The following is a 13,832-nucleotide window of genomic DNA, read 5'->3' on the forward strand; positions in this document are numbered from 1 at the left end:
GGAAACAAGGGAAGGGCGCTAAAACCGCTCCTGGTGCGGCAGGGGCTGAGATGCGGGGCAGGGATCAGCGTGAGCAGCTGGGAGAGAAGCGCAGCTCGTTGTTGTGCTCGGGGTGCGGTTCCACGCAGCTTTTTCTGGCTTGGGAGGCAAATCAGTTGTGAAAACAACGCGCTTTTTTGTCCTTTTTGTTTTATTTTTTGGGGACTCTGGTGTGAGTTGCTGGTAACACAAGCTGCCCCTGCATGTGCAGCGCGTTAGGCTAGGAAAAGAAGGAAATATCTAAGCTGCAGTTGACATTTTTAGACTTTTCTGATTGTTTTTTTCTATTTCTAGTTTGTCTTTCCTCCACAATAAGGATGTAAAAAAAAAAAAGTCTGTATTTTTGGAAAAAATATTTTTCCATAAGTTTTTCTGTCACAGCTTCTATAGAACTAAATTTCTAACAATGTTTGTTTTGTTTTGTTTTTTTTTTTTTCTCATTTTGCTTATCAGCCCCGACTGCAAGGGCTGGTGAAAAGACTGCCCCTCTCTGGAATTGTTAAGTGTTTAGTTCTCTAACCTGGCAGTTTGACTTTAGACTCGATTTAAAGATCTGTGGAGAAAATGGGGGGTCTTATTTCATTTCCAAATAGTAGGTTTATAATCAATGATTATACAAAGGAATAGGCTTTTAATTTTTTGAGTAATAGCTTATAAAAATTTAATATAATATGTGTATAGCAAGTTTTATTTTTCATGTATATTTGCATGTGTGTTTATGAAATGGCAGGAAGGTCTCTAATTAAGCTGTTAGTGATGCTTTAGTTTGCTGCTGGTTGGAACAGTCTTGCACCAAGCTGACTGGTTAGAGATAAGGTTTTTTTATCAGCCTTTATTTACTTATAAAGCTGAAACTCCTTCTTTGGGAATTTAATATACTATTTAATATTGTGTTGTTACAGTTGATAGCTATTCTCAAAATAAAAACTAGACTAAAACTGAAAGTCTCTTGATGATCCGAGTAGCTGTTTTAAGTTTCTAACCTGAAATTGAGGCTAGTAAGGCTACAGGTCAGAAACTTCTTTACATCTGTGATTGGGTTTCAGCATGGTTTGGGGTACCTGCTGGGGAAAATATACTTCACGTAGTAGTATAACTGAAGAGGGAAATGAGCTCCAAACAGAACTAACAAGATACAAGACTTGCTACTTGAAGCAGTTCATAGAATGAATTAAAAACAAAAATATCCATTCTAAAAACATCAATTTCCTGGTTAGAAACAGTGTTAGTTTTTGTTTATAACTGTGGTGCTTGCTTAGCTTTTTGTAAGCAGCTAGTTTATTAATACTGAATATTCTGTTGGGTTAAAATTAATATATGCTAGATAATTGTGAATATTACACTTGCAGACACCAAGAATACTGAAGTGTAGCTTGCACTGTGGAGCTTAAAAGTTGAGTGCATGTGTAGGTTCAAATTGCATCTCATTCCTACTGTTCTGAGACCATCTACTTTTTCTAATCTGATAGCACTTCACAGATTTTTCAGTTTGTTTTGTTAAAGTAATAGTGAAATAACCTTGAAATAGCAGTACAGTGTTGCACAAGCTAACTCCTGTGCAGGGAAGGTGTTATCCCTTGGAGGAGGTGATGAAATAGGTTTTATTTCTCCTCAAACCTCAGTTTGCTGGAAATACAGAAGTTGAAATTGCCTTAGAACTGTCAGCACAGCTGTCTGAAAAAGGTTTAGCTTTTTTGTGAAATTAAACTGTCCAACAGATTTAGGTTGAATAAAGAAGTGAGGTCAACTTAAAAATCACTTCTGTCTGAGATTATATACTTAAATAGCAAAAAATGACGAAAACTAGTACATAATATGTCATAAGTGGCGGTGAGACTAGAAATAAGAGTATTGTGGTTTTTCAATGAAGCTTTAGATCTAAAGTGTCCTTAAAAATGTCTGAAAGGAAAATGTAGTATAAAAGACTAGAGGTTTTTCAGTGAAGTCTATATATTTGAAGTCACATGGGTCTTAGTGAAAACACTGATGGGTTTTTTACTGAAGATGGAAAGTTTTCATTAACTTGACTGCTAAATCTGAAGTTTGTTTCCAAGCCTGAGACTTAAATAGGGAAGGGAAAACTCAATATAATCTTAGTGTATGTCATACAGAGTTGTAATAAAAGAATCTTGGAATTATATACTGCAATTGTTTTTGTCCTGGTTTAATTGTTATAATTGAATCCTTCATCATTTTAATGCAAGACTTCAGAGGTAATGTTTCAGCCTCCCTTTTGTTCCAGCTGGGCTTCTGTATTGAAACACTAGCGTTTTTGCCTTTAATTGGTACCCCCTAGGCCTGGTAAACTGTCTGGTGACTTTCATTGTAAATACTCTATATTCAAATTCTTACTGGTCTAAAAACTAGCTAATTTGTTAGTGCTACCTATTGTCAAGAGTATCACTTCTGACTACTTAAATGTTCTCTGTTTACAAATGTGGTAAAACTCAATAGCCGCCTTCAATCTCTTAATGTATGAACATGTTCTCTTGAAAACTGACTGACTTGTTTTTTATAGCTAGGGATTTGCCAAGCTTTACCATTTAAAAGCAAAAAAGAAAAGTATCTAACTGCGGGCTCACTAAAGCTCATTCTGGTCAAGTTGAAATGGACATGTCTGTGGAGGTTGTATCTAAATTCAGTTTCAGTTGACTTTAAGAAAAGTGTGTCTAGAATAGCTGTCTTGTTACATGGAGGAGAATGAAACTTTGCATGCCATGATTTTGTGTGTTGTGTTACTGGACAAAACTGGAGTAGTTTCTATGTACTTCTCTTTTCTGGGGAGGTGCAGTGCCAGGTACTTGAGCAGTTGCTGCTGCAGAACTGCCCAAAATTAATTCTGCATTTTGGCTGTGCTATAGTGATTTGTGCTGTTCTGTGTCTGAGCAGTGAGGTACTGGTGCATGTAGCTTCCAATTTTTTTTCTTTCTCAACTGAAATTTAGAATCTGTTTTGTATATGCATTAAATTGCTTTTCTAACTTCAAACACTAAAATTAGGCCTTGCTAGATTGTAAGAAATACCTGAATTGAAAGGACATTTTTTTCATGCTGTATATGTGCTTTTAGCAGATAATTAAGTTTGTACATGTGAAAAAAAACACAACAGCTTGACATCAGTACAGTAGATATGGGCTCTCCTAGTCATCTCATCTGAATGCTGTTCTTGGTAGTGTGGAAGTTTTTGGAGTTCTGCCATACATTTGATAGCAGTAGCATCAAGCCTCAAGCATAACAGCTTTGACTTGGCTCTAATGAGGCAGTGCTGCCAAGAAAGAGGAATGTGTGGAGATAAGCCCCTTGCCATGCTCCTTTCCTGTTGTTGCGCACAAAGAATCATGTAATGTTTGCTTCAAATAAAGTAAACTGTGGAGCCTTTAAAGTTATGAGCAGTAGATAAAAGGTGGGCTATCTAGAAATAACTTTCTTTGAAGTGTTTTTCCATAGGATTGTGATGACAGTGTTAATGTTATCCAACAGGAGAAATGTGCCCTTGCTGGACTCCAGCTTGAAATATCTGCTTCAAACGTCAGCCAAGTCCTTGAAATTCTAGGACATTGTTATAATTGTTAGTATAATGCTTGCACTTCACTAGAGTTTATTTTGAATATGCAGCAAGGTTATGATGATTGAGATTTTGAAAGTCGAGGATGATGCATAAGACAGTAGATACTTAAAAGCAAAGTCAGGAGGACATAGTCTTTATGGCTTTGAGTCTGCAGGCAGCCAACAAAGCACATTGCTGAGATCAGCTGTTCATTCAAAGCTGGCATCTCACTAACAGGAAATTGTTAGTGTGTGTTTGCTCTGCTTTGGGGAAGCAGTCTAAAAGCTTACTAATTCATCGTTCTGAATTATTAAAAAAACCCCAACAACTCGATACCCTGGTCTCTCTTACTAGTAAATAACCGTAGTATTTATGTATGTGGAGTAAGTATTCTGATGAGCCTAGCCTTGTGCCTTCATTAGGCACTTTTGTACTCAATCAGAATATTTTAACTAGTCAGTCTTCTCAAAGCTTGTGTGACCACGAGTGCATTTTTAGTAGTTTGGCCTGAATGGCCTTATGTGTGCTGTGCTTTGTGCCATTTTCAAAATGGTTGCACAATTTGACAAAGCTTTTGTGCAGTTTGTATTCCGCGTTCTGCAAAAAACCTAAAAATTTTGTTCTCTCCTTTTTTTCTTACAGGTAGAACAAGTGAAATTACTAGATAGGTTCAGCACAAGCAATAAGTCACTGACGGGAACTCTGTACCTTACAGCAACTCATCTGTTATTCATAGATTCAAGCCAGAGAGAAACATGGGTAAGGATAACGAGTATTTGCGGCTCAAAAGCGTTGGTTCTTCAGGTGCATTTATTCTTCCTGATCTGAGGTTGAATTTGTTTACTAAAATGTTCATCTAAGGCAGAAATTATTCCCACATCTTCCTTGTTCATGGTATCATAATAGGTTAATGCTTTGCAGGTTGAATTCTTGCATGACGCTTCCGCAGTTTAATTGGGTAACGCTGAAAATGTTCACTTCAAGTTGCTGTAATTTCTTCTATAACCTTCACTTGTATTACTGAGTGAATATGTGGGAGTTTTCTTTAAGCAACTGACTGGCACTGCAGTTCAGAGGCAGGGAGACTGCTACATAGTTTAAGCATCATGTTTAAAATTTCTGCATTAACTTACCTTGTATATAGATCCTTCATAGATCAAATGAGGCACTAAAATCCAAAGATCTCAGCTTTGGTGAAATACTAAAGATCCCATGCCCTTTTTTAGAGTGGTAGGCAGCTGTTGCTTTACAAGCATTCATCTCTGGAATTAAATAGCTTAGAAGGGGCTGTAGCTTCTTGGTGACCACTACCAACATTGTATAATCAAAGTTAGCTAGCACAGAAACTCCCAATATTTTTTCTGCTCAGTGCCTTGGTGGCACACACGTGGTCATCAAGTTCTAGCTTCCACTGTAGCCCAGCTGCTGCCTGACTGAGTTCCGTGCCTGAAGTCTGTTATCTTCCAGGATGAAATCCCATTTCCTTGTGTGTGGTTACCTTTTTTGTAGGTTATTACCTGTGTATTTTTTTAGATTACCCTTAATCCTGTATCCTGGTTGTCTGACTGGATGCCTCAACAGTGCTTTCAATAAGTTACTTTTTGATTATTTGTTCTTGGATACAATGTATAATTTTGAATACAAAACTGTTATCCTTTAAAATAAAATGGTTATTGGGGAAAATATGCTTCAGATGCATTACTTGCATCTCTTTGTGCACTATTTTAAAAGGTTTCATTTGGGGGAAATTGAGCCTATACTCTGAATATTGCATTTCTGTGATGATAAAGCAAGTATTAAGTAGAATGATAGTGTCTCCAAGATACAGTCTCTTCTAAATGTGTATTTGGCAGCATAGTTTTCCTATGCCTGAGTCTGATAAATATTTAAGAGGAGATGATTGCTTCAGTGAGGTAATTGAAATACTATCAAGAACATCTTGCTCAGTTGAGGTAATGTATCTGTGGCTTTCTTCCCATGCTTGAGTAGCTGTTACTTTGTCATATATTTTCCTGATTTTTTTGCAGATTTGCCAGACAGATACATCTATGAAGGGCTTTTGTATATGATTTACTGTGAAAATCTTCTGGTAAAGTTGTTGAGAGGCATTTAGCTGAAAGACTGTCATGTCTACATAACAATGAGTAATACAGGAGATTTTTTTCTTATCTCCTGTTCATTCTGTAGACGTGAAACACTAGAATTCTAAGATCTTCAACATCTTCTGTATCTTTCAGACTTTGAGTCATTTTCCCGAACTTGCTTATTTTGCCTGAAAATTCTGATGTTTTTGTGGATCCTAAAAAAAAACCCCACAAAAAAACCCCAACCCTCCCCCCCCCCAAAAAACAACAAACCACATATAAAACCCCAACCATCCATGTTTGGACCCTACCTATTTACATGTGTGCTTGTCAGTTAGCAAAGTTACAGAAGAGGTCTGAACAACTGCAATGGAGTCTTACTTCTCGCTTTTGCATTTAGGATATTTACTGTTACAAACATTAGGTAATGCTTCAAAATATGAGGGAAAATAAATACATTTAGACAAATTACAGTATCATGACCAAAACACCATCTTGGATTTCTTCTTCTAATTTTCTTTCTCCTTATACCTAAATTATTTACAAAATCCATATTTATCATTGCTTAATGTCTTATGCCTGCTCTTGCAAATAGGACGCTGTTCCTATTTTTCATTGGTGTGTTTACACTGAGTTCTTGTATGCCACAGATACTACATCATCACATTGCTGCAGTGGAAAAACTTCCCTTGACCACCTCTGGCTGCCCCCTCGTCATCCAGTGCAAGAACTTCAGGATAGTTCACTTTGTTGTTCCCAGAGAAAGAGATTGTCATGACATATATAACTCTTTGCTTCAGCTCTCAAGAACAGGTAATACTTACAGCTGTAAAAGACTTTGCAGTATATGCCTGTATTACAGGTTGGTGGTGGGGGACTGAAATCCATGGCTTTTATGGGTTTTTTTATAAATGTGCATTATATGAAAGTCTTTTAAATGGATTTGGTATGTGAAAGATTTGTAATGATTAAGTATTAATCTGCATACTAGTTCAGAAGGCTTTGCAGGTCACTGATTCACTTAACAGAATGTGAGATTCTGTCCTTTGCATTTTTGGTGTTACCCTTGAAGTGGTGACTATAAACATGTATAATCTATCTTAATTGGATTATCACAGACAGAATGCTACTAAGCAAACACTAACTTGTTACTGATTTCATGCAGTTTCAAAAATAAAGCTAAGTTCTGATGCTAAAATACCACTATCAATTCAGTTTTACAGCAGACTTCTGTCACCTCGTCTGGTCTTGCATTTTCTGCTTTGTTTAGAACAATGTAAAATGTCATCTGTGATAAGTGAACAATGTAATAGGAAAAACATTAAGATTTTTTTAAAGCTTTTTTTGCTTTAAATGAAACTTTAAAACATTGCTTATAGAGCAAAAATTCTGTTCTTGCCTCCGATGATTTTGTTCTTTCAGCTTTTTTGAAGTCTTCTGATAACTCTGCCTTTTCTTTAATTTTGTCCTTCATTTTGTGACTTCAGTTTTGTCTTTCTGGCTTTAGAAATGTCCATGCTGACTTAGGTCAAGCACACGCAAAGTTCTCATAACCAACCTTAATTAAATATCTACAATATTGTGCATTAACTGTATGATAGTTGCAGAATAAATATTTCAAGTGTGTCAAGTGTCTATTTGGTTTTGCTTATGAGAATCTTAAACCTTGAAACTTCTTCTGCAATTTGGGCAATTTCAAGACTTGTCTACTGTGCTACCTTTCTCCACTCAGACATTTTTAGGGACAAATTGTTACATAGTCTCTTTCTTTGCCTTTTAGCAAAATATGAAGAACTTTATGCCTTCTCCTACAATCCAAAACAGAATGAATCTGAGCAAGTCAAAGGTTGGCAGCTTATTGATCTAGCAGAGGAATATAAGAGAATGGGAGTGCCAAATACTAACTGGCAGTTGTCTGATGCAAATCGTGATTATAAGGTAACTGTTGTAATGGTAATGTGGTTTGCTCTGCATCTGTTTCTGCTTTATCCTCTGCCTCCAGTCCTATAGAAAACAGTCTAATACTATGAAATCATTTGCCTTGCAGCATAAGTAAAAACTTGCATGTGGAGAGAGTTAAGGCCTTAATCAATGTGCAGCCTCACAGCTTTCTGACTGAAGTTTATTCAGAGGCCTTATGGAGAAAACATGGATGCATGTGTTCTTTGGGATTGTTTCTAGAGTATACTTACCTGTTTGAAGCCCAGCCCCAACAATCCAGGTGTTCTGCAGCTTTATTACTTCTCAACTGAGAAGGACTCTACATTAGCATTTGCAATGTTGGATGTAGGAGACAGTGGCTGTGGTGGTGCAGCTGATTGCCAGGCTGAATTTAGTCTTTCTTTGTAGTCTCCAAATACAAAAAATGAGGGAAATAATTTAAATATTTTATTTGAAACACATTCTTAGCATTTCTACTGAAGAGTTGAATTCTTGAGAGGTGAATGCTAGTGTAGTAGTGATTTTCACCAGTGCTTGGTTCTATGTCATTGGGACATGTCATTGGGAGAAGTCAGCATGGATTCACCCAAAGGAAATCATGCCTGACCAACCTGATTGCCTTCTATGACATCATTACTGGCTGGTTAGATGAGGATTTTACCTGCCTTGACTTCAGCAAGGCTTTTGATACTGTCTTTCTCATTAGGACATTCAGGAAGAGTGGGCTTGATGCATGGACAAGGAGGTGGATTGAGAGCTAGCTGTGTGACAGATCTCAGAGGGTGGTGATCAACAGATCAAGGTTGAGTTGGAGGCCAGTAACCAGCGGTGTCCCCCAGGGATCAATACTTAGCCTGGTCTTGTTCATTGTGTTCATCGATGATCTGGATGAGGGGACAGAGCAAGCAAGCTCGCTGGTGACACAAAACTGGGAGGAGTGGCTGACACTCCAGAGGCCTGTGCTGCCATTCAGTGTGACCTGGACAGGCTTGAAAGTTGGGCCAAGAAGAGCCTCATAGGTTCAGAAAGATCAACTATAGGGTCCTGCATCTGTGAAGAAAGAACCCAAAGCATCAATATAGGTTAGGCATGGGTCTGCTGGAAAGTAGTTTGGAGGAGAAGGATCTTGGAGTCCGGATAGACAGTAAATTATCCATGAGCCAGCAATGTGCCCTTGCTGCCAAGAAGGCAAATGGAATCCTAGGTTGCATAAAGAAGAGTGTGGCCAGTAGATCAAAGGAGGTCATTCTTCCCCTCTACTCTGCCCTGGTGAGGCCACAGCTGGAATACTGCATCCAGTTCTGGTCACCCCAGTTCAAGAGAGACAGGGAACTACTAGAGAGAGTCCATCAGAGGGCAACGAAGATGACTGGGGGATTGGAGCATCTCCCTTATGAGGAAAGGCTGAGGGAGCTGGGACTCTTTAGCTGGGAGAAGAGAAGGCTGAGAGGAGACTTTATCAATGAATACAAGTATCTAAAAGGTGGGCACAAGGAAGATGAAGACAGGTTCTTCTCAGTAGTTCCCAGTGTCAGAACAAGGGGCAACGGGTACAAGTTGGAACACGGAAGGTTTCATTTAAATATGTGCTCCAGGTTATCCTACTTCAGTGTAAGAGTTGGACTAGATGATCTCTAGAGGTCCCTTCCAACTCCAGCAATTCCGTGATTCTGTGTAACTTAGATATCAGTTTTTACTGCCTTTGTTCTTGGCTTGTCTCCTATTCTGAGCTATTTACATGTATGTAGAAAAACACATTAGCTGTATCCTTTCTATAATTTCACCTAACATCTCTCAAATTGGATTTGATAAAACTAGGATAGACTTTTTGCCTTGTACATAAAATTATTTTTGTGTATCTGTGTCTTTCAGATTTGTGAAACCTATCCCAGAGAGCTTTATGTTCCCAGAACTGCAAGCAAACCCATAATTGTTGGCAGCTCCAAGTTCAGAAGCAAAGGAAGATTCCCAGTGTTGTCTTATTATCATAAAAATAAAGAGGTATAGTGTATCTTCCTCTTAATGCAAGTGTACTGTAAAGTATGTCTCAACACTTGGCAGAAGTTCAGGGTAGGGAAGGAGATGATACAGTGACTTGAATGAGAATGGTGTAACTCATTATAACCTTAAATACAGCTGATGCTGCTGGTGTCTGACAGGATGCTGAGTTAAGCTAGGCAAGTTTAAAAGACATCCTTAATTAATTGATTGAGTCTCTTCTTTCACAAACTGTTCTTAAGATAACTGAGGGTAGCCTTTTGTCAAATTATCTTCCTTGGTATTACAATAATAAAATCTGTTAGGTCAAAATGAGCATTAAAAAAAAAAAAAAAGCCAGCAAAAGAATAGAAGTAGTTCTTTGAGGAGGATGAGAAATAAGATTTTGCAGGGTTTGGTAGAGAATAGTGTGAAGCAGCATTTACCTGTCTCGGCTGGGGGGGTATCCTTGAGAAGGTAGAAAAGGATTGTCACTTTGTTGAGCTGTATTTGTGAAGGATGAGTGTTAAGCTGCTAGATGCATTTAAAGATAATTACTATTTAGAAGAGGCACCTGATACCTTCTGAAATGCATAATTGAAAATTATATGATAAAAATTATATCAGATGATCATGTTGTAATTGAATTAATAAAATCATACTTGCAGTAGTAAAAACAACCATAAATTTATTTCATATTAGGAAAGTAACTTGCTTTCTTAAAGTGTATTTTTTTCCAGCTTATACTTCTTTGGAATTCTTATACTTGGCCAAAGTCCATTATGTAAACTGGTATCTTGCCCATGTAGAAAAGCCTGAAAAAAAACATTTTTATAAACCTTTAGATTTAAGTTTTAGGTATTGTGTTAGCAAGTCTGCAAGTGATGTGCTTAGAAAATTGGAAGACCAACTTTTTTCAGTTTAGTGTTGTCATCTGCCAAATGAAACAATTTGTTTCAGCATCTTTTTAGAATTATGCAAAGCTTTTCAACTACAGAGATCATACAGGTGCTAACTTGTTTTCTGTGGCAGGCTGCAATTTGCAGATGCAGTCAACCTCTCTCAGGATTCAGTGCCCGGTGCCTGGAAGATGAACACATGTTGCAAGCCATCAGTAAAGCAAATCCTTCAAATCGCTACATGTATGTCATGGACACCAGGCCAAAGGTCTGTACTTCAGGTTCTGCAGAAGAGCCTCTCTTCCTGAGGGGACTTTTTGCAAGGTCTTGTAGTGAGTGGACAAGGGGTAATGGATTAAAACTGGATGAGGGGAGATTTATGTTAGACATTAGGAAGAAATTCTGTAGTGTGAGTGTGGGGAAGTTCTGGAACAGGTTGCCCAGGGAATTTGTGGATGACTTCATCCCTGGAAGTGTTCAGGGAGAGATTGTATTGGACTTTGAGCAACCTGGTCTAGTGGGAGGTGTCCCTGCCCATGCAGGGGTGTTGGAACTAGGTAATCCTTAAGATCCCTTCCAACCCAAACCATTCTGTGATTAATGATGAGAAATTTTTAGTTAAATATTACTCAGTAAAGGGCAAAAATGTTCTTTAAAGGTAAAATTAAGCCTCTCAATTCAGGTGTTTAAGTAATTGCTTTCTTCAAGTTAAACCCCTCTCAGGACTGAGCTAGAATTTACTGAATATGCTAGTGAACTTCTGGGGAGGTGCATTTAAAAATATACTTAAAACATAGTTAATAAGGGAATAGTTGAGTGTGATCTAACTCATTGTAACTGTTTGAAATTAAATTCACTAAATGATGAGCTGTGTTTGGGTTTATTTTAGAGTGGGAGGGAGAACAGTGTTCTTTAAAAATGTTCAGTGAAAACAGCTCATTCTGTGTGTCTTAGCCTTAGCAGAAGGTTCATACAAGGCTGCTTCACACCATCACATCTCTCACACCTAAACACCTTGGAGAAAAACCTTCAGGGGTAAAACAAACCTGAGACAGGGCAAAGCTAATTTCCTTATTTGGAGGACTCAAGACAGCTCTCCTACCCTGATTTTGACCATAGATTCCCAAGAGTCCCACCATCCCTGCTCCCTCAAGTTTTCCCTGCATGCTTGCCTACTTCTCCAAGAAGTGTGAGCTCTGAGCAACGTGTGTAACCCCCATGTGCTCTTCAAGTAGTTCACTGATTGGACTTCAAGCAACCTGATCTAGTGGGAGGTGTCCCTGCCCATGCAGGGGGGTTGGATCTAGATGACCTTTAAGGGCCTTTCCAACCCTCATCAATGTTTACAAATATGTAAGGGGTGAGTGTCAGGGGGACGGAGTTAGGCTTTTCTCAGTGATGACCAGTGATAGGACAAGGGGTAATGGGTGTAAATTGGAGCATAGGAGGTTCAAGGTGAATATCCGAAAAAATTTTTTTACTGTAAGAGTGACAGAGCACTGGAACAGACTGCCCAGGGAGGTTGTGGAGTCTCCCTCACTGGAGACATTCAAAACCCACCTGGATGAGTTCCTGTGTGATGTACTCTAGGTGACCCTGCTCTGGCAGGGGGGTTGGACTAGGTGATCTCTCGAGGTCCCTTTCAGCCCCTAAGATTCTATGATTAGCTAGCGAGAGGTGGGGAATATTCTATTGTACTATTCTGAGGTCATACTCAATCAGTGTCTAATTAAATTGAATTATGTTTGCGTTTTGACCTGTGTTGGAAGGTGTGGGGTAACTTTCACTCCTTACACATTCCACATTTAAATTGATATTCATTTCACTCAAATCTCTGAGCACAGGAACTTCAAAAAAAGGATGTAAATTGAAAATCCTGTGCTGTACAATCTGCACTTTGAGCAGAATTCAGCAGTAGGTCTGTCTGACAGACTGAAACTGAGCCAGCTGTGGGGTTTTTATTGTTGTAATTTTTACAACTGCAGCAATTTATTATCTTTTTACCCCCCAAATTGACATTTTTAGTATGTCTGGAAAGTGCAAGTATGGTTAAGTCTGGGTCTTTTTTCTTTTTTAGGTGAATTGCTTTGTGGTGTCTTTGCTCAGAAATGTTTGGAAATAAGATTTGTTGGTGGGAATATGGAGAATAAGAAATTACTAAATTTAAATGCATCATTCAGTTATGTCAGCTCTAAATACAGCTTTTTATGTACAGTTGTTGCTTTTTTCTTAGAGTTGAATGCTTTCAAGTTGATTTGCCACAAACTTAATTCATTAGAATCAGTTTATAGTGCGTGCTCTTGTGTGTTTTTTTTTGTTTCCTCCCCCCCCGCAGTGTATTTCATTGAAATAGCATGTCTTTCGGTCTTTAATTTGAGATTTTTTTTCAACCACTGGTTTTCAGTATTTTTATTTTGCTTTTTTTTTTAAGCTTAATGCAATGGCAAACAGAGCTGCTGGGAAGGGCTATGAGAATGAAGACAACTACTCTAACATTAGGTTCCAGTTTGTTGGCATTGAAAATATTCATGTAATGAGATCCAGCTTACAAAAACTTCTGGAAGGTATGTTCTGCCTTTACTATAATAGTGTATAGGAAAATAGGATAAATATCTTTCTGAAGCCTTTAATAGTAGCATACACAAACTGTATTGATATTTATGTAGCTCTATGTTTGGTACCACTTTGCTGTGCTCTGCTGTAATGAATTACCTTAAACCTTTTACCTTTAAACTCTAAACCTGGTGAACAAAGTTATTTTGAAGAAAATTAACTAAGAGTCACATTTGTCTTGGGTGATGACCAGTGATAGGACAAGGGGTAATGGGTGCAAAGTGGAGCATAGGAGGTTCAAGGTGAATATCCTAAAAATTTTTTTTACTGTAAGAGTGACAGAGCACTGGAACAGGCTGCCCAGAGAGGTTGTGGAGTCTCCTTCATTGGAGACATTCAAAACCCGCCTGGACACATTCCTGTGTGATGTACTCTAGGTGACTCTGCTTTGGCAGGGGGGTTGGACTAGGTGATCTTTTGAGGTCCCTTCCAACCCCTAGGATTCTATGAAATGCCATTTAACTTCTGTGTACCAGCTTCCCCTAGACCTATTGAACCAAATGTTCTCAAATAAGGAATGTGATGCTGATATCCTTTCCTTTCAGAAGCCATTGTAACTGGGACTGTCCTCAGTTTATTTGTACAAAACAACTGTTACTCATTCTTCAGCATGTGTCCTGCTCATTGACTCTCTGTCTTATCTTCCTGATTTTCTTCAGCATCTAATGATTCCATTTGCAAGCAGAATATAAGACATGATCTTTCCCAGTCATCCTTTTCTAATGGGACCACA

General features: G+C 38.3%; 1 protein-coding gene across 1 annotated transcript in view; it reads left to right on the top strand.

Moving 5' to 3' along the window:
• Window positions 1–3,688: 3,688 nt before the first annotated feature.
• The window catches only part of MTMR6 (myotubularin related protein 6), a 17,960-nt gene continuing 7,816 nt past the window's right edge, over window positions 3,689–13,832 (top strand). Inside the window, exons 1-7 of the mRNA XM_010001901.1 lie at window positions 3,689–3,703; window positions 4,228–4,344; window positions 6,320–6,482; window positions 7,450–7,607; window positions 9,483–9,611; window positions 10,620–10,754; window positions 12,918–13,050. Coding sequence (XP_010000203.1) covers window positions 3,689–3,703; window positions 4,228–4,344; window positions 6,320–6,482; window positions 7,450–7,607; window positions 9,483–9,611; window positions 10,620–10,754; window positions 12,918–13,050 — 850 coding nt within the window. The remainder of the gene's footprint in view (window positions 3,704–4,227; window positions 4,345–6,319; window positions 6,483–7,449; window positions 7,608–9,482; window positions 9,612–10,619; window positions 10,755–12,917; window positions 13,051–13,832) is intronic.

Source organism: Chaetura pelagica, unplaced genomic scaffold (genome assembly GCF_000747805.2).
Source record: "Chaetura pelagica isolate M959 unplaced genomic scaffold, ChaPel_1.0 scaffold247, whole genome shotgun sequence".
Lineage (NCBI taxonomy): Eukaryota > Metazoa > Chordata > Aves > Apodiformes > Apodidae > Chaetura > Chaetura pelagica.